Genomic DNA, 20,780 nt, shown 5'->3' with positions numbered 1-20,780 from the left:
GGCTTTCTGGCTCCGGCCCTCTCCTTTCCTTTACACGGAGAACTTCGCGGCGGTTTCTCTTTCCCCTTGGAGGAGAGGATTAAAAGTTCCAAGAACTGGTGCCGCCCGTGCCGCTCGGGCGCTGGGACGGTGCTTGCCGGCGGGGTTCCAGTCCCACCATGTGCACCAACATAGTTTACGAGTGGCTGAAAGCGCTGCAGCTCCCGCAGTACGCGGAGTCCTTCGTGGATAACGGCTACGATGACCTGGAGGTGTGCAAACAGATAGGGGACCCGGACCTGGACGCCATCGGGGTGCTGGCGCCCGCGCACCGCCGCCGCATCCTGGAGGCCGTGCGCCGGCTGCGGGAGCAGGATGCCGCCGCCGCCGGCCTCTACTTCACGCTGGAGCCGCAGCCGCCGCCCGTGCCGCCCGCGGTGACCGTCCCCACCGGCCGCCGGGGGGAGCCGTGTGGCGGCCCGGCCTCGGGCACCCGCGGGGACCCCCGCAGCCAGACGACCGCCCCCCGCAGCAGGGAGCTGGTGAGCTACCCCAAGCTGAAGCTGAAGATCATGATCAGGGATAAGCTCGTCCGCGACGGCATCCACCTGAGCAAGCCCCCGTACTCCCGCAAGGTAAGGAGGCGCCGCCCGGACCGCGCGGCGCGCGCGGCGGGAGGGGACACGGCCCAGCGGCGGCAGCGCATGCCAGGTGACGACGGGGAGGCCAAGAATGCTTTGGGTAGTTGGGATGCTCTCGTCTGTTCTTTCCGTATTCGCTCTTGGGTCCTTCCTTCCCGGTGTCACCAGCGGTCGGTAAGGCAAGATCCCGCACCCAGGTGTCAGTTCTAAACGAGGACCAAGTCTCCGCTTAGTGTCTGGGGCTCACCTGCCAGGAACCGGAATGAGCGGCGCTTCTCCAGGAGCGAAGGGCAATTCCAGACACCCTCTGTGGTAGTGTTTAAGTCCGGCAGGTACCGGAACGGTGGCTAATACCTACCTTGGTGTCGATCTTTTTTTCTCATCCTTTTCCTTATCTTTTAGAGAAATTTCCAGAGGGAAATTGACGAACTCTTTAAAGGGTGGGAAGTCAAGCCCTGTGATTCCCAATTCCATAAAGTCAAATCCCAGCAGTGCTGCACGTTTGTAAAGTGAACCACTGACACGGACCGGGGGTGGGGGGGGGGTGCGGGTAAAACAAATGTGTGGCCACTTGGGATGAGTTCCCTCACCTGGAGTACAGGGAGGTAATCTGTGCTAAAGACACTGAAGATAATGGGGCCGCGGAGGGTGTGCTGCCGGGGTCTGTGCTGGGTCACCGATTTGGTTTACTGTTAATCCAGATGCCACAAAGGAGGAGCCACTCTGAGTTCTAGTAAGTGTTGAGCGGACTCGCGGTTGGGAGGGGAGAGCACAGTCCAAGGAAGTGAGATTTTCAGTGGCCAGTGAGGAATTCTGGGGGGGGAAGGAACTGGGAGGTTATGGAAATTGCCCTGTGAGGAAGGCTCAAATACAGGTTTGGGCCTTGAATAATGAACAGGAAGTCTTATTTTCACACAGGAGCTCTCCCTCCAGCCGAGTCTGTTCCGTTTAGGTTCCTGAAGCCTTCCAAGTTGAGGGTCTTTGCCTTGAAAGGGAGAAGTAGACAGCACAGGTGATCCTCAAACTTGCTTGGATTTACCCAGGAAAGGGAGGACTTCAGCTGGAAATCCTATAGAGAAGCTCGGGGGGGGGGGGGGGGGAATGGTGGTAAAGGAGCTGCAGCTGGGGGGTGAGGGGAATGGCTGTAAACACAGCACCCTAACAGGGGAACGCGGATTATCTGCATGTTCTGTGCTCATCTTGGTCACTTGCGTTGCGTTATGTTCTTAAGTACAGGTCATAATGTCCAGCTTTCAGGAAGGGCAAGCGAAAACTTGGTAAAAAGTGGATAGAGTAGACGGGAATAAAGCGTTTGATATTATCCACATGTTATCTTGCAAGAAAGGCAATTTGGATAACTTGCTTGAGAGTAGACATTCGTCTTATAAAAATATAGAGAGGGCAGGTCCGGAGGACAGTTTGCCTCAAATTAAACCTGTATCCCAGTCACCCACCCTGTGTTACCGATATAACCGATGTAGGCCCCAAACCGGGAGTAGAGAGGAAAGCACGCTTTTCCCAGGCAGGTAGAGTTAGTCCTGTCTGGTGTGGATAGAGGGACAGGACCATCAGTCTAAAGGCTCGTTCCCGGAGACAGCAGATCAAAGGAGTTCAAGGTGTCAGACTCTTGTGATTTACATCCCAGGAAGTGAAGTGGGTGTGGGCTGAGAATATGTGAGCAGGTGGGCACATGGTGAGGACATAGGTCAAGGCCTGGCCAGAATGGGATACAGAGAATAAGATGTATCACTGTGCCACTAGCTTATTCTTCGGGAACAGAGCTGAGTACAGGCAAGAGGGCAGAGGAGAGCCTGCGCTGGAGGGAGTGATGTGCAGGAAGTATCACGTTTGGTCCTGAGACTTAAACATACAGGCATAGATATCAAACTTAGAAGCTGAGAAGGATTCTTGTTCCATTTAGAAGCGGTCGATAATTCTATGGATGTGAAATGTCTGGGTGCAGACTTTGGACTGAATCCTCCTGCCTAGATCATGGTGTCCATATGGTAGTTCATTTGAGCAAGTGCGATTTAGAGAAGAAGATTTCACCTCGTGTTGCAATACTGTTTACTTTCCGTGTAAATGATGATTTCAGTCAACTTCCATATCAATCCGATAACAATCCTTGATAAAAAAGATAACACCCTATTCACTTTCCATATACACTTAATTCTGGTTCTTTTTTTTTTTTTAATTTTTTTTTTCAACGTTTATTTATTTTTGGGACAGAGAGAGACAGAGCATGAACGGGGGAGGGGCAGAGAGAGAGGGAGACACAGAATCGGAAACAGGCTCCAGGCTCTGAGCCATCAGCCCAGAGCCCGACGCGGGGCTCGAACTCACGGACCGCAAGATCGTGACCTGGCTGAAGTCGGACGCTTAACCGACTGCGCCACCCAGGCGCCCCTTAATTCTGGTTCTTAAACTGATGGAGGAATCAAATGGGGGCAGAAGTGTTTTTGGACCTCCACGGATGCTCCGACTGGGGACCAAAAACATAGAGATGACAAATTGAATTATAAAAAAAAGTTCTGTTGGTGTAGTTTTATACATCTGTTATAAGAAAAACACATAATAGGAACTAAGGTGTAATTAACGTTGCATTGAACATACAAGTGAGCCATAGTGCCAAATCATGTTGCTCGTTCTGAATGTGTCACTTATGTGTGCATTGCCTCTAAAGTTTTGGGTTTTACATGATTTAAGAATTGTTTTCTGGCACAGCTTGTGTGTGGGCAGATAGTGCTAGGACTTTTCCTTCAGAATGTGATCCACATTATAATAGCTCCAAGTTCCTTGGCTCGGTCATGGTCAGAGCGTGTAGGTGGTTCATTATGTGCATTTGGGATTCTGCTTATTCAAGCAGGCCTTACATTTCCTTTATAGTCATTTGCATCGTTGATCCCTGTGATTATTTTTTTGCATTTTGGTAAGAATATTAGGTGGCTTGAAAGTGGGTCATACCATGAATGATCAAGGCAGGGATAGCAAATCTTTAGAGAGGAAAGTAAATTGAGGAGTTTTCCCAAGAATCACTTGAGAGGACGTTAGGATTGTAGGATTTGCCTCAGGAAACAGTTAATGTTGGGGTTAATGTTGGGGGTGCTGTGCATCTTACCAACTGTCGCCACTTTCCCCTCTTCGGTGAGTTAAAATGTAAGTAAAAAAGTTAAGTTCCTCTTTGTTTTCCAAAGGCTGTAATTAAAATACAAGTTCAAAGTAAGTTTCCCTTTGGTTTTCCAAAGAAAGTAATTAAAATGTAAGTTCAAAGTAAGTTCCCCTTTGGTTCTCAAAGCAAGTCTGCAGCTTTGGAAAACCAGGAGCTTGCAAAGAACGAACGCTGCTTGAAATAAAAAAGCATTGGATGGGTCCCTTTTCTGTCCTGTACTTAGCTTCTGTGACTGCTGTGATTCCTGCCTCAGTGGAATGGGGTTATGTTTTCACAGGGTAAATATTAGGTCAAGCTTTACACATATCATCTCCATACTCACCAAGCTCCGAGCCCTGTGCCAAGCTTCTAGGCTCCCGGTCCCTGTGCTTGGCAGGATGCAGAAGCCTGCCCTCGAGGAGCTTGGTCTAGCAGGGAAGACATCAAATGGAATGAACAGTAACGATTGCTTTGGTGGGTAGCACATGATGCCATGGACAGGTGCGTCCAACTTCATTTGCAGGGAGGTGGGTCTGGGCAGGCTTTCCAGAACTGACATTGGGTCAGAGAGCTGAAGGTTGGGAAGGGTTTGGCTTGAAGGTTTGCTATGAGCAAGGATCCTAAGGGAAGAGTGTTCTAGAGAGGGAGAACAGTATGTGCAAAGGCCAGAAAGGGAGGAGGTTGAGGTATGCAACCTGGCAACAGGAACTTAAGGGAATTCAGTCTGGACGGAGCCCAGAATGCTTGGAGGAAACGGCAAGATACAAGGGACAGACAGTGGCTGGTCCTGGATGGCCTTGAACTCATCTTTAGGGGTTCAGAGTATCTTAAGAGGGGAGCTCTCGATGGATCCTGCCCAGAGGGAGGGTAAACAGTTTAGGTTGTTGTAGGGTCAGGAGAGATTTGCTGGTGGCCTGGACTGGGTAGTGACAGTGGGGGAGGAGCAGTGGAGGGAATTGTGAGGTGGAATGGACGGAACACGGTGACCGTTTGGCTGACAGGGATGAGAGGGGAGAGGTTGGGAGGACCTGCGGATTTCAGGATTCGGATTCTGATGCTGTTCCCTGACGAGGTAGAGGACCTGACAGAAGAGAAAGTTTGGGAAGGAAGAGGCTGCCTTCAGGTATAAACATACAGAGTGTCTCCAGTGTCTTCACTACCCTAAAAATCCTCTTGAGTTCCAACTCTCCCTCCTCCCTAAAACCCTGGCAACCCCTGATCTTTTTACTCTTTCCATAGTGTTGTCTTTTCTAGAACATTCCATGGTTGAAAGCACGCAGTATGTAGTTCTTTCAGATTAGCTTCTTTCACTTAGTAATGTGTGTTTAAGGCCCCTCCATGTCTCCTCATGGCCTGACAGCTCATTTCTCTTTAGCGCTGAACCATATTCCATTGAACAGATGTACCACCGACATGGTGAAGTTTGGCAGAGAAGACAGAACCAAGGCTACTGCTAGGGAAGAAGGTAGACTCCGTCATGGGAAGGGTTTTGCGGGGTCGCGTTTTTGTTTGTTTGTTTAATTATTTTTAAGGGTGAGAAGAACTCAAACGTGTCGAAGTGTTGGTGGTAGGGAGCCAGAGAAAGGGAGACACCCAGGAGGTCAAAGTCTTGGAGGAGGTGGGAGGGAATGGTGCCCAAAGCGTTGGAAGGAAAAGGTGGATTTGCTTCTAGTAGGAGAGGAGTTCCTCCTCCGTAGTGGGAGGGAGCACAGGAAGGATGGGCAAGGAGACTGGGAACATTGTGGGGGTGACATTGAGAAGTCCTCATTTCTCTGACCGCCTGATGCCAGGTGAGGGGGAAGTGGAGGGATTAGAGGTTAAGGGGAGAAGGCTGTGGTCATATACAAGTATTGGGTGTTATGATCTGGTGCTACGGCTATGCCTGAACATGACACAGTATTTATAGGATGGGCGTAACCACACGTGTATAGAAGGCACCCTCGTCGTGCATGTGTGTGTGGTGCAAGTTGCAGGCTGTGCATAAGTTTTATCGAGTCCTGTGGAGTTTGGCGGTTTTCTGGACTGTGGTGTGGTAGAGGGGAATGCTATGGGGCTATAAAGGCATCCTGTTTCCTAGCAGACTTGGAAAAGCAGAAAGCAGGCCGCAGGATAGATAGCAGACGGGGTAGGCTTCTTGACTTTTTCATTTGAAAAACATCTCCTTTCCTGTTAAAGCTGTGAGTTAGGGGCACCTGGGTGGTTAAGCGTCTGACTCTTAGTTTCGGCTCAGGTCGTGATCTCTCAGTTTGTGGGTTCAAGCCCCACATTGGGCTGTGCGCTGACAGTGTGGAGTCTTGCTTGGGAGTCTCTCTCTGCCCCTCCCCCGGTTGTGTGCTCTCTCTCTCTCTCTCTCTCTCTCTCTCAAAATAAATAAATAAACTTTAAGAAAAACCTGTGAGTTACTATAACCTTATTTAATAATGCTGTCAGAGTGTTAGGTTTCTTTCATACCTCAGCGTGAATTTAATTATGTAACAAGATGCCTGTGGTAACAGGCCTGTTAATGGATGTTTGGGAGAGATGGCCTGGGATGAAGGACAGGCGGCATGAGGGCTTCTGTGTCTGTGCCAGGGAGAGGATACGGAAGAAATAGTCAGAAAGGAAAGACAGAAGTTGGTGAAAATAACTTTAGAGTTCGGCCCTGGGTCCTGGCAGAGCTGAACTGACCATAAATATTCCTCCCGAAGAATTCTTCCACCTTCGTGAAATTATCAGGGACAGATCGGAAGCTGGCAAAGTTCAGTTTTCCCAACTCAAGTCGATGTCCTCAAGTATCTGCAGCCTTGGCGAATGAAGATCCATCTAGAATCTTTCTAGGGGCTGGGAGTGAGACGACTTTCCTCATGCTCTTTATAGTTTACTTTCCGGAGAGTTTCCACGTACATGGACTCCTAGCCGGCCAGCCAGCCGTCTAGCCGTCCATCTGTCCGTCCACCTACTTAGCAAACATCCCCTCCAGAGTTCCTCAGGTGAAATTTGAAACTGGCCCCTGTCCACGGAGCGCAGAGAGAGACCAGAGAGAGAGGCAGACCAGTCCAGGTTGGTAGGTGGCAGGTCTGATATAAGCAAGGGACAAGTGAGGCTTGTCTTGGGTGCTGTGTGGTGAGTAGCTCTCTGCACCCGGTCCTCGCCGCTCACAAGGCTGTGGTGGGTGAGACCACCGGCTCAGAACCAGACTGTCCAGTCCAGGCCCCACCTGTGCTCCGTGCGGGGTCGTCTCGGCCCCCCTGCGAAAAGTGGACAACACCAGTGACTAGGTCACAAGGTTCTTACGGAGGTGAGATGCGCTAAGAACTTAGGAGGCTATAATTTGTATCCGTTTCCTGGGGCTGCCGTCGTAAAGTACCACAGACGGGGTCCATAGAACAACAGACATTTATTCTCTCATGGTTCTGGGGGCTGCAGGTCCCAGTTTAACGTGTCCGTGGGGTCTTGCTCCAAAATCCTAAGGGTCTGCACTGTGGTTTACCTACAGGGGCCACCCAAGTCTCCGGAGGGCATCCCTGTATGTGCCACCTGTCACGTCGGGTGCCGTTGGGTCTGCTGGAGCGCGTGGCCCAGGTGGCAGTGCCGCCCATGCAGAACCTTCTCTTGCTCTGGGCCGAACTCAGAACGAGCAGCTTGGTGAAAGGGCTGGGGCGGCATTTCCCAGTGAAGGAGAGGTTGCCTCTGAAGCCCCAACGGGCCCATTTAGGCGCCGTGCCTCCCTTCTGGTTTTAGGAGGGGCCCGATGGCATAACTTCTTCTCCCTTATGAGAGGATGTCTCAAGATGCCCCGCACTCCAGGGCCCCTGAACACTTCACGGGAAGGCCCCTCAGTGCGTGTCAGATTTCTCACCTTCTGACGTGTAAATTTCGTACCACGAAGTCTAGGGGAGTTGCGACTCCTTGTCCGCTAGGTCCAGGCGGCACGGCATCATCGGCGGGAGGGACGTGTGATCGAGAACCCCGTGAACTAAATGACGACAGAGGCGCTGGAGAGTTGCTATGGCCCCTGGGGGGTAGGTCACTGAAGGTCTGCTGCTGGCCTTGCCTGGTGGATTTTCTGGGCATTGAGAAAATTGCGTTTGCCAGATGAGGAACCTTTGTTCAGGTTAAGTGCCCCCCATTGCAGTCCCTGTTCCGCCACACGTACCTACCTCATCTTGCTCAGGTGCTGCAGCCTCCATCATAGTGGCCTTCTGTCAGCTTTGTACAGAAAATCCCATTGGCTCAGGTCCCCTTCCTGATTATCGGGGTGTTTGGTAATTAATGAGTGGCAGATTATTACTACAACCTATGTCCGTTCATTTCTTGCCTGAAGATACAATAATGAAAATGATTTTTAAAAATATCAACATTTCAGGGGTGCCTGGGTGGCTCAGTTGGTTAAGCGTCCCACTCTTGATTTCGGCTCGGGTCACGATCGCATACTTCGTAAGGTTGAGCCCCACGTCGAGCTCTGTGCTGACAGTGCGGAGCCTGCCTGGGATTCTCTCTGCCTCTCTTGGAGCACCCCTCCCCCCACAGTAAATACACATTAAAAAAGTAAAAATGTAAACATTTCAGAATTTAGACATTCAAAATTAGATCATAATCTTTAAAACAGTCGCTTGATCCATCACAGCGTTTCCATTACTCAAAACATTTCTGAAGGTCTGGCGTCTGCAGAACACTCTAGAACATCTTCACTGGTGACAAGCCTTCGTTCTTCTAAGGTGGATCTGGTTTGGGGTAAATACCTAGAGTGATTTGGAATCAAATCTGACAATTATGAGTAATGACATTCGATACAAATAGGAAATGGAAGACGGCATCTGAGAACAGATGGAGCATTTTTTTTTTCTTGGTATGACTTGTAAAGTAGTTTTACATTTTATGATATAATCCTTTTCCTACTTTTGCATCCTTAAAAATATGCTTTTATGGTGTACCCACGTCCTAAGGATGGAAACTCTTCAACAAAGCTGTGTAAAATACCAATGTCCATTCCCTGCGTATCTGCGAAGAGTAAGGCACTAGTCATGGGCTCCGCGAGGAGACAATTAGTGCCCAGTGCTTGTGGCCCTAAAGGGGAGGAGTTTGGTAACTACATAGATATTAGTAAGCCGCAGCACTCGATGGGCTAATCGGGGTGTGGGTAGTCTCCTGCGGGTGTGTGTGGCTTTTCCTTTGCCCATCCTGCTGCTCTTAGAAAGCTCTGCTCTCTGGCTGCTTTCACCAGGGTTATGGAAGTCAGAGTTCTCATTTTTCCCTCTCACTGTTGAGTGCAGAGAAGATGCTAAGGGCAGGCACGCCAGTGTTAAGAATGCCTTTGCGAACCTGGTGTGCTCTTAGGTAGTTGTATGAGGTTTACGGTGACAGATAAGAAAGAGACAACAGGTTTTGATATAAATGCACTTATTTTTAGATTATGTCATTGCTCTGATCTCAGCTCACTGGAAGTATGTTCTGAAGTGAATGTTCTTAAAGGAAGGTGGGTCAGATGCCACGGGCTTGACCAGGGCTGGTCCTCGAAACATACAAGGGTGCCCTGAGATATTTGGAGAAACAGTGCCCATAGCGAGGGAAAGTTCACCAGGAACCAAGATGGTCATGGCCTCTCAACGTCACAGCCTGTGCAGAGCTAGAAATGGCGTGGAGTCCTTGGCTTATTCTCGCTGCCACCCAAGCTTGAGGTGATAGGTTTTTAACAGCTATATTCTAAGTTTTATGAAAAAATGGTATTTCAGATCAACTGCTGATTCGGACTTGAGAGGCCTGGGAGGGATCGGAAGGGAATTCTCGTTTTCAGTCAATATAAAAACTATTAAGGGTAAATAACTGTGGATCGTGCCAAGAGACATTAAGGATACAATCTGTCTTACATAGAGATTAAGTGACATCTAATAGTTTAAAGAGATTTCATTACTGCTTCTAATCGAAATAAATGGTCTGATGAGCTCTAAAAACCTTACTCTTAGGTTTCCATAAGGTTATAAATACAAACAGAATAAGACCTACTTTATTTGGAACACGTTCAAAACATAAGGAAAATAATTGGTATGTATTTTTTGTTTACCCAAATCAGAAGGAACAGCTGTTCCAAATTTTAAGGTGTTTTCCCTAGAATCTGTCATAACTTTTATAATAAGACTAGAGGTATGTCTACTGTATTTAACCCCCAGGGTGTATAATTTTTTAACACCCCACTTCTGTTTGACAAAATTATCTTAAGTAATAGTCATGGGATAGTATATAGTAATGATTTTCTTGATTTCTTCTTTAGTTTTAAAGCAATTAACAATTAAAATAAGGAATACATTTTAATTTTAAGATATTCAAACTTGGGGTGCCCAGGTGGCTCAGTCGGTATAGCATCCAACTCTTGATTTTGACTCAGGTATTGATCTCACGTTTCTGAGTTTAAATAAACTTAAAAAAAAAAAAAAGTATTCAAACTTAACAAACATTTTATCTATGAAATAAAACTTGCACTTAACCAGACTGAAGTATTATGCTTTGCAATTTGTGCTGTCTCACTGTTTTTGAATTTTCTTTTTAAAAAACAATTTTTTTTAATGTTGGTTTATTTCTGAGGCGGAGACAGAGCATGAGTGGGGGAGGGGCAGAGAGAGAGAGGGAGACACGGAATCCGAAACAGGCTCCAGGCTCTGAGCTGTCAGCACGGAGCCCCACGTGGGGCTCGAACTCACCAGCCGTGAGATCATGACTTAAGCCAAAGTCGATCGCCCAACCGACTGAGCCACCCAGGTGCCCCTGTTTTGACTTTTCAACACAAAAACTCTAAGTGGTCACATAAGACAAATAGAACTGAAACAATTTAAGTTGTTTTTGTTATTTTTTATTTTGTTTTTATAAATCATGGTTCCTATCACTGTTTATTTCAAATATCCTGTTTAATTTAGGAATATATAATAGTAGCATAAGAGACACGTGTCACCAACCCACAGACTTGTACTTATTCTAGAAAAGGACTCTTGTGAACCAAGTCTGTGGGTTGGTGCCAGCTGTATCACTGGGAGTTCTCGGAGTTAACTGTCATGTAGAACACGGTGCTCATTTAAAGGACAGGTCATAAAAAGATGCTAATTGGAAGTGAATACACATACCATTAAAACTGAACAGTAAGTAATTGCAGCAGCTACAGTAAGTAATTTAGACCAAAGACTTTTTCAGGGAGAAGTGTTAGACCACTAACATTGTTTAGAATTGTCTGTAGGGCATGTTTATAATTAAAAGGTTTATTTTGTTTTTAGGTACCTTTTTATTGCCTACAACTGAGGTGAACCCTTTCCTCTGCCCTGCCTGGGAGACATTAAACAATGTGATCATTTTAGTTTAAGAGAAGCTGTTTCTTCTGTAGAGTGGTGCTGGCACCTCTCACAGGGTTATAGTGTGAATGAAATGGGATAATATTTATGAAGTTGTTTTTTAAGTTCTAGGAGGACTTTACAGATTTAAGGTGTGCTTATTGATAGTGGATAAGTCATTATGTTTATCGTAACATTTTGAAAGCATTTCTGGTTGAAAATTAATCATCCTGAACCGAGAAAATTTGGAGAACACTGAAGCAGATCAGGAGGAAATTTAAAACAGTCTACATTGCAATTTCTAATGATACAGTGTATCTCTTTAAAAGTCATTTATATATAAGAATATTTGTTTTGTACATGTGCACAGATTTCGTGTTACACTGTTAATGGATAAGGGTCAGGCTGTTCCTGTATCTCAGATATCATTTGAAAAATGATTTTTATACTAAGTAGTCTCTCTGAGTTTAATACCATAATTTATAATCATTTCTTATTGGGTTGAAACCTTACCCATATTATTATTGATTGTTACAACTTTTTGTCATTTGAAGATGGCATGTTTGAGAAAGAGTATTTCGTTGTTCTTTGAATTAGATTTCTTAGATTACCAGTTTACATAATTTCGTATTTATGGCTTTTAATATTTATAATTATGTACTGCCTGTTCATGGTGCTTGCCTGTTTTTTTCTTCCCCTGTGGTCTCAGACTACTCCCAGTTGCTTTGCAAGAACTTTTTATATATAAAGGAAAACGATCATTATTGCATAGTGGTTTATAGAGCTATTTCCCAGAATGGTGGTTTACCTTAGAATTTTATGTTTTTTTTTTTCCGTATGCCCCCAAAATTAAAACTCTTATGTATTCTAATTTGCCAATAATTTTAGTATTTTTTTTCAGACTGGTGGAATATAGAAGGTACAAACTCAGATATAATTGAATTTGAATTATTTTTTTTTTTACCATTTACTTCGATAAGTCATTTAATCTTTCTAAATCTGAGTTGTCTCATCTATAAAATAGGTTACTTCGATAAGTCATTTAATCTTTCTAAATCTGAGTTGTCTCATCTATAAAATAGGTATAATATTATCTACTTCTTAACCTTATGATTATGAAGCTATTCTCTGTATGAACACCTTAAATAGTTAGTTCACATCCTTACCATTCTATTGAAACTAAGTATTCTTTTCATAATTTCAAAAAGCTCTTTAAATCACAGCAACATGTATAATATTTTTGCCTGCTATAACCATTGAGAATATTTTGCTGAATTGATCATTTGCTTTTTAGGTTTTCCTTTTTTTTTTTTTTTTTTTTTTTAAGTAGAGAATATATATAGTTAATCTCTATCTTTGTGATCACTTTTACCCTTATAAACCCCTTCTCAAGTCCAAAATAAGTTCATATTTACTTACATCTCCCATTATTCCTTTTGTTTGTTCATTTAATTTCTACATTTCACTCTCTCATCCATCTGAAGTTTATTTTGGTGCATGATATAACGTATAAATATAAGGTAAAGCTCTGATGTTATATGTAATCATACATACATGACAATTTTATCGTGCACCTTATAGGAATTCTAGCTTTCATTCCTGTGTTCTTGTCTTGTTCCAAATTTTAATGGAAATGCTGCAGACATTTTGCAATTATTCTGCCACTGGTTCTCATTGTAAGATTCTCCTCATAATGTTAAAAATTATTTTCATTTTTCTAATTTGTGGGAATTTTTATTGGCAGTGGATATTTGATTCTATTAAATATATTTTCAGCAATTTAAAAATAATCGACAGTGCTTTTCTTACTGGGCTTAATGTTGTGATGTAGTATTACGTTAATAGATTTTTTCAATATTAAACCATCCTTACATCATTGAGGTGAAGTCAATAATGAAGCAATGTCTTCTGAAGCAACCTGAGTTTGGGAGGAGGAATTATGTTCTTACTCCCAGTTTGTGATGACATTTTTTTTTTACATTGCATATCTTTTCTCTCATGAATAATGCTTGACATTTACCTTCAGTTTGTAACCCCTTCGACAGTTATTGTCATGACATTATTACAGTTGACTTTGTGCCAATGGCTTTGCGGAAGTCACAGCTGTGAGACATGGGGCTAGGCCCGCAGCCTGTGGCTCAGAAGGCAACAGCTGCATAGTTGTGGGTAACTACTTATTTTTCTGGTTTGTGCAGACATTTTGTGTTTGAACCACAGAGCAGAAACTCTGAGGAGGGTAGGGAGTCGGGTTGAACTTGAATCCCTGTTGGTTTTACTGTTTTCCGAGAATTCTCCCTCTTGTCCACCTACTGCACCCCCAACCCTCACAGGGCACCTGCTCTCTTCCTGCCCCCGCCCCCCCCCCCCAGGCCTTTTGGTGGAAAATACAAGGGGCTGCTTGCCAGATGCCGTGTTAAATTGAAAACCCTTATAAAGGAAATTGATGTGGCATTCATTTTAATTTGGGTCTTTGGTTTTGCATAGAAACAACAGCCCAATGTGTAACAAAGATACAATTGGAAGACGCAGTAAGAAATATTGTACCGAGTCCTTGATTTATATCTCAACATTTCTTGACTGGTCAAATAGAATGACTTCCTTAAAAGGTCTTTGAGGCAAGAATTAACAACGGAGTCCACGAATGTTATGTTTCTGGAGAAAATACCTCTATCAGGTGTTGAATTCGGCGGGGTTTGCAGAAATCAGCTGGGTTTGCAGAGTAGGATGCACCCAGCTCTTCCCAAGCTAGCCATCAATCAGGCAATAAAGATATAACCACTTTCAAGTAACCATATATCAACACAGAATGGAACACTGCTGTGTTATGAAATGCTCCTCTGGGAAATTCTTGATTGACAAAAGTGGTGCTGCATTAAGCAGGGGCAATATTTTCATGGCCAGAAAGTAATAAAGCTCTAGATAATCTTTATGAAGAGAAAATATTTTACATAAGGAACCGCCACCCAACCAGAAGACTTGCTTCCTACGGTAGATCCCGTTAAGGTGAAAAGGAGCTCTACCTAAATGTGAAAGAAAAAAACCTGGTAATTTGATAAGTTGTTAATTGCATCCAACGTTGGTGCTCTAGTCATGGTCATTCATAAGTCATCTGAAGAAAAGGTGGTACATTAGTTGCTATCTGGGATCACCCAGATCCACCGTGTCTCTGGCTTCATTAGGTTTATACAGTAGGAGAAAATTCAAGATAGGCACATTGCATCCATTAGAGATTAGAGTTGTGCCAGAGGGTATGCAAAGTAATTTTACTCCTTTGAGATGTACTTCATTACCGAGAGGTGGTGGGGAGTTGGAGTTAGGTTGGTGTTAACTTTGAGTTTTATTGCGGTGTCATTTTTTAAATCAGAGTTGTTCCTGCCACGTCTTGGCACAGCAATTTGGGCCAGTGTATTTATCTCTGTTAACATGACCCCTTATATGGATATACTTACCTTGAAAATGGTGGTGAACTGAATCCTCTGATCGTTTTCTGATCGCTTATTAAAGCAGTGGGACAGTAATATGCTTCAACTGTTGAGCCACATCAATCTCTCTCTCTGACAGGAAGTATGACATTCTGTGTCACCCCCAATATGGCTATTTGGGGATGCACGTGCTCAATTATATTAAATGCGATTTGTGGGGAAAGAGAGAGAGTGATGTTGTTCTTCTGAAAGCAGGCAAATTGAAAAAGCAAGAGCCCCTAGGGTAATGAACTCAACCCATATTCTAAAAACCTTTCCCCTGTGCTTTGATTTCATTAATTGTGAAAATTCGATTTATTCTTAATCCAACCATATGGCCATTAGTTACGGATATTTTGACTTTACTCCTCACATCTGGAGGGGACTTCTCTTCTTACTTGAACCTCCTCCCTTTTTCTCCCCGTGGAGTTTAGAAAGCTAAAATATCATTTTCCATCCTACCTAGAGTTACTGTTTCAGTCAGACTCGCACAAATTAGGATAAGCTTCTTGCTCTTGGTAACTTTTTCAGATAGAACATAAGGAAACAGTTTTGACGTATGCAGAATAATAATAATATCTGATAACGGTCAATATATATTATTTGTTGAGTGCTTTCCCATATTGTTTCATTCAATCCTCATAACAAGCCTCTGTGGTAATGTTTTTGTCATCTCTGTTTTATAGATGAAGGAAATGAGGCTCAAAGGGTTTACATAACTTGTCCAAAGTCACCCAGTTAGCAGATCTTCTTTGGAAACCAGGTGTACTCACCCCAGAGCCCATGATCATCTTTGCTGTCAAGTTCTGCCTCAAACTCTGCTTTTGGGATTTGGCAGCTGCCTTTCAGTTGGTGAAAAGCAGGTGTGAGGTAGGGACTGGGAATGTCTTGAGATTTTCACGTTTACTTAAAAAAATATAGGGCGCCTGGGTGGCTCAGTCGGGTTAAGCGTCCGACTTCAGCTCAGGTCATGATCTCACGGCCCGTGAGTTCAAGCCCCGCGTCGGGCTCTGGGCTGATGGCTCAGAGCCTGGAGCCTGCTTCCAATTCTGTGTCTCCCTCTCTCTCTGACCCTCCCCCGTTCATGCTCTGTCTGTCTCTGTCTCAAAAATAAATGAACTTAAAAAAAATTAAAAAAAAATTTTTTAAAAATATAATAGCATGCTAATTAGTGTAGATTTCAAGGACGTTAATGGTAGAATGAGTCCATAATTTGTATTTAAGTCAAAGAGAATTCCTTCATTCTTTGAACACATATTACAAATACTCATCAACAGAAGGAGACAAGAAAGTAAGTCATACGTAAATTAAATCACACCAATTTGGTGAAAAAAAAAAAAAAAGCTCCTGTTCAACTTGAGGATCTAATGTCTTGTCCCATATTCTATCGTCTGACAAAGTGATTAGCAAACATTAACTATGTTTGAATCCCAACTGTGTCCCAAAGTGCAAACAAATATTGGTTCTCTTTGGTTTAGCCCTTTAGGAACTTTCACCATGATAATGTCTTTGCTAGATCCATACCTTGCAATTTAGTTTATGGTATCTTCTTAAGATCAGAGGCATTCCTTCTTTTAGATAGAGGGGAGAATAATATGGGAACTGGGCGTTTATTTTATTGTACTTTATTTTATTTTTAAATATTTAAAGACTTTTTAAAAAATGTTTTTAATTTATTTTTAGAGAGAGGGAGAGAGGGAGAAGGAGCGTGAGTGGAAGAGGGGCAGAGAGAGGGAGAGAGAGAGAACCTCAAGAAGGCTCCACACTGTCAGTGCAGAGCCCGACATGGGGCTCAAACTCACGAACCGTTGAGATCATGACCTGAGCTGAAATCAAGAGTTAGATGCTTAACCGAATGAGCCACCCAGACACCCCTGGGAACCAGACATTTAAGCAAATGATTCTTTCTTAGAATCCTTCTAGAAGTTAATTGGAGTTGTTTTTGTAGCCTCCAGCAGCTTTTAAATATCTGTGATGGCATTTTCGGTGTTTGAGGTAAGATTTGGTAACAGTTGAAAGTCATTTTGGTAAATGAGTTAGGTAGTATGTAGTCCTATTTTTAGTACCACATCCCAATCAAATAAAAAAAGAAAATAAAAATGTGATTACAAAGCGATAAGGCTAGTTTTCTTAGAAATGGACACTTCCAAGGGGAAATGGTTCATTAATATCTTGATCATGTATGTGGTTCTGCTGTTGTAATAATAATAATAATAGTCTTCCAACAAAAATTACTCTTTAAAAAAATTTTTTTAATGTTTATTTTTGAGAGAGTGTGAGTGGGGAGGGATAGAGAGATGGAGACACAGAATCCGAAACAGGCTCTAGGCTCTGGGCTGTTAGCGCAGAGCCTGACATGGGGCTCGAACCCACGAACTGTGAGATCATGACCTGAGCCAAAGTTGGACGCTTAACCCACTGAGCCACCCAGGCGCCCCCCAGCGAAAAGCGCTTTTAAAGATACTTTTTTAGCATTCAAGTTTTGATTTGTTTGCTTGAAAGATCTACTTACCCCTTTGTAATAAGTATCCCCTTTAAATGGTCTTATTTTACTATCAAAATTAAGAATAAATATTAGAAATTCAGTGACTAGCAAATATAAATCTGAGGAAACAGGCTCTCTCCTAGACCTTAGTTGGGAAAGGGGGAGTGAACCTGCTCTGAAGAATTAGTTGCCATATTGTACAGTTCCAATAAGACTGAGACCCATGCTACATCTATGAACATCATGTGTGTTTAATGGAAGTATGTCTAGGATATTTTCAGATCATCTGAGTGTGAACAAAAGAGTCACATCCTGATTAGTGACTTCATTGCGTAGGAAGAGAGGAAAGGGGAGTTTCAAAATAACAAGAAAGTGGTTATACTATAATTTTCTATGGAACCAAAACTTCCTGTAGGATTATCGTTTTACATGATATGGAACTCTATAAATTTCCTTTCACATAGGGTGTAGAAAGCCATAAGAAGACATTGCTCTTTAACTTTGAGAAAAGGATGAATAACCTACAACATTATGCCCTTTTTCACTCCATCGGAGACCTGAGGTCTAAAGACAACCACATGATCTAAAGGAGAGAAGGGACAGAGCCTTCTGTCTTTGGCAGAGCCCAAGTGAGGGAGGGTTGGCAACCATTAAAGAAAATATGAGGAAAACAACTAAAATTTTTGTGAATTTTTAAAGGCCAAGTATGGGCTGGCGTGATAATTTCAAATATTCAGGGACCTTAGACGCACAGAAGATCTGTATCCACTTGTCGGCTCTTTGCCCACAGGCCTCCATTAGATGCTCATGAGAAACCTTAGAAACATTAGAACTGGAGCAGGAAGCCAGAGAGAGCCCCTCGGTGGAACAGGCTGGTGGAGAATGATCAGCTACCTTTGCGAGGTAGGCACAGAATCCACTAGTGTCCCAGGACTTCTATCAGAGGACATAGAGGCTGTCATAAAGGGAGGGCCAGAAACCTGCCCAAACACCTGGATCTGGGCAAAGATGGACAGTTGTTGGGATAGGAATAGAAAACATGCTCTTGCCCTCTTCGAGAGCTAGACACTGCACTGACACTAGATAAATGTCATCTGTGCCAGGGGAGGGGTGGGAAATCCCTTGTGCCAGAACTGATACTACACAATGGTCTACCATAACTGGGTAGACCCAACAGCCACCAACAGTACCAGGTTGAGTTTGACTGTTATTCATGCTTGAAAGAAGTAGGAATGCTGAGAAAGCCATACAGCTAAAGCTTAGGTACACAAGGTCTATCAAAGACAGAGGCTGCAGCAGGAGATTAAAGAAAACTCCTTTGACTCCACTATGAGACTTCCGTGGAATAGCAAGTCTAAAGCTGGGGAAGGACGTGGGCACAGAAAGGCCCCCTCTGTGATGTAAGTGTGGAGGAGGAACGCTAAGAAAAATCCTCTGTCACTCCAGGCTTCACCTGAAATGCAAGGTGGCTGGAACGCACTACTAGAGGAATTCACAGCCTTTGCTGAACTGAAGAGTACTATAGCAACCACCAAATACAAAGCTACCTCAACTACTTTTATTTTGACTTACCCGCTTCCGGAAATAGCTTCACAGCAGAAGAGATATGCCCATTCTAGAAGTAAACTCAGTTTCCTTCAGTCTTGGCTGTTCATTTACATACAATGTTATGCATTTAATAAAAAAAAAAAAAATACAAGACCTGCAAATGAAAAAGGAAAAAAAAAATTGACCTACCCAAAGAAAAAGCAGTCAATAGAACTAGACCCAGAAATGGCTCGGGTGTTGAAACTGCCAGGTAAAAACTTAAACAATGGCTCTGAATTATTAAAAATCTATCATACTAATGTAAGATGTCAATAATTAGGGAAATTGAGGGAAGGATTATCAGGGAATCCTCTGTACTGTCTTTTCAGCCAAATCCAAAACTGTTTTTGAAAAATAAAGTTTATTAAAAATTACACTGTCAAGGGATACATTTAAAATGTATTGTTAAGGAAAGAAAAGGTCAAGACAATGACTGGGAGAAAGAATTTGCAAAGCACAAAACTGGTAAAGAACTGCAAACTAAAATCTATAAAGAACTCTTACAATTTACTAATAAGAAGAAAGCCAATTCACCAGGAAAATGGACATTTGGACCTTCATCAAAGAAGATCTGTGGATTTTAGTTGTGCATATGACACTCAACATCATTAGTCATTAGAGAAAAGTAAATTAAAACCACAATAAGACATCATTAGAATGGATATTAGAATTAAAAAGCCTGTTAAAACCAAATATATAACAAAGACTTGCTGTGTAGATATGTAGCAGCTTTACTTAAAACAGCCCCAAACTGGAAGCTACTCAAACCTCTTTACTTGTGAATGGAAAAAGATAGTCAAATATCCATACTATGAAATACTATTGAACAAAAAAGGAACCAATCACTGATACTTAACCTAATGTGGATAAACCTCAAAAGTGTTATGCAAAAGGAAAGAAGCCAGACACAAAAGAATACATTGAGTCTGTCTCCACTTATATGATATTCTAGAAAAGACAAAACTATGGTGACCGTCACAGACAATCAGTGATTGCTATGGATTAGGCTAGAGAGGGGACTGACTACAGACTGCCTACACAATCTTGATTATGGTTATGGTTATGTGACTATACATTTGCCAACTCTTTGAGCTGAATAGATAAAAACGGCAAATTGTTGTGTTCAAATTATATCAACAAACCCATCCAAAAAAATGCTGTGAAATTCCAGAAGGCCATGTAGTAGGTTCTCAGAAAATGATTTAAAATGGGATTTTAAAAATGTGGGCAATGTCTGATAACGATGTGCTCTCTGAGTGGCCTTGAGTTAAGTACCTTCTTAATACCTAATTTTCTTTGTCTATGAAATGAGATACCAGTCCTACAGATCTTGGTTGATTTTCTTTTGTGTGTGTGAGCATTCATTAAATAGTACACATAAAGGGCTTAGAAAAATTCCCAGAACATAGTAAGTCCTCAAATAATGCTCTCCGTGAGGATGTTGAGGCTGCTTTAGCTTCTATTTATTTATTTATTTATTTATTTATTTATTTATTTATTTCAATTTTTAAATTTTATTTTATTTTTATTTTATTTTTTATTTTTTATTTTTTAAAATTTACATCCAAATTAGTTAGCATCTAGTGCAACAATGATTTCAGGAGTAGATTCCTTAATGCCCCTTACCCATTTAGCCCATCCCCCCCTCCCACAACCCCTCCAGCAACCCTCCGTTTGTTCTCCATATTTATGAGTCTCTTCTGTTTTGTCCCCCTCCCTGTTTTTATATTATTTTTGTCTGCCTTCCCTTATGTTCATCTGTTTTGTCTCTTAAAGTCTTCATATGAGTGAAGCCATATGATTTTTGTCTTTCTCTGACTAATTTCACTTAGCCTAATACCCTCCGGTTCCATCCACGTGGTTGCAGATGGCAAGATTTCATTCTTTTTGATTTCCGAGTAATACTCCAGTGTGTGTGTGTGTGTGTGTGTGTGTGTGTGTGTGTGTGCATACCACATCTTCTTTTTCCATTCATCCATCGATGGACATTTGGGCTCTTTCCATACTTTGGCTATTGTCGATGGTGCTGCTATAAACGTGGGGGTGCATGAGTCCCTTCGAAACAGCACACCTGTATCCCGTGGATAAATGCCTAGTAGTGCAATTGCTGGGCCACAGGGTAGTTCTATTTTGAGTTTTTTTGAGGAACCTGCATACTGTTTTCCAGAGTAGCTGCACCAGCGTGCG

At 43.1% G+C, this 20,780-nt stretch overlaps 1 protein-coding gene across 1 annotated transcript in view; it reads left to right on the top strand.

The window, feature by feature from the left end:
- The first annotated feature begins 158 nt into the window (after window positions 1-158).
- Window positions 159-20,780, top strand: part of SAMD5 (sterile alpha motif domain containing 5) — a 51,095-nt gene continuing 30,473 nt past the window's right edge. Inside the window, exon 1 of the mRNA XM_047101483.1 lies at window positions 159-614. Within this exon, the coding sequence (XP_046957439.1) occupies window positions 159-614 (456 nt within the window). The remainder of the gene's footprint in view (window positions 615-20,780) is intronic.

This window comes from Lynx rufus, unplaced genomic scaffold, assembly GCF_022079265.1.
Source record: "Lynx rufus isolate CCGP_SWC_20201006 ecotype Redwood Valley unplaced genomic scaffold, mLynRuf1.p SCAF_6, whole genome shotgun sequence".
NCBI classification, from domain to species: domain Eukaryota; kingdom Metazoa; phylum Chordata; class Mammalia; order Carnivora; family Felidae; genus Lynx; species Lynx rufus.
The sequence above is the reverse complement of the archived record's forward strand: the minus strand, read 5'-3'. Positions and strand labels throughout refer to the sequence as shown.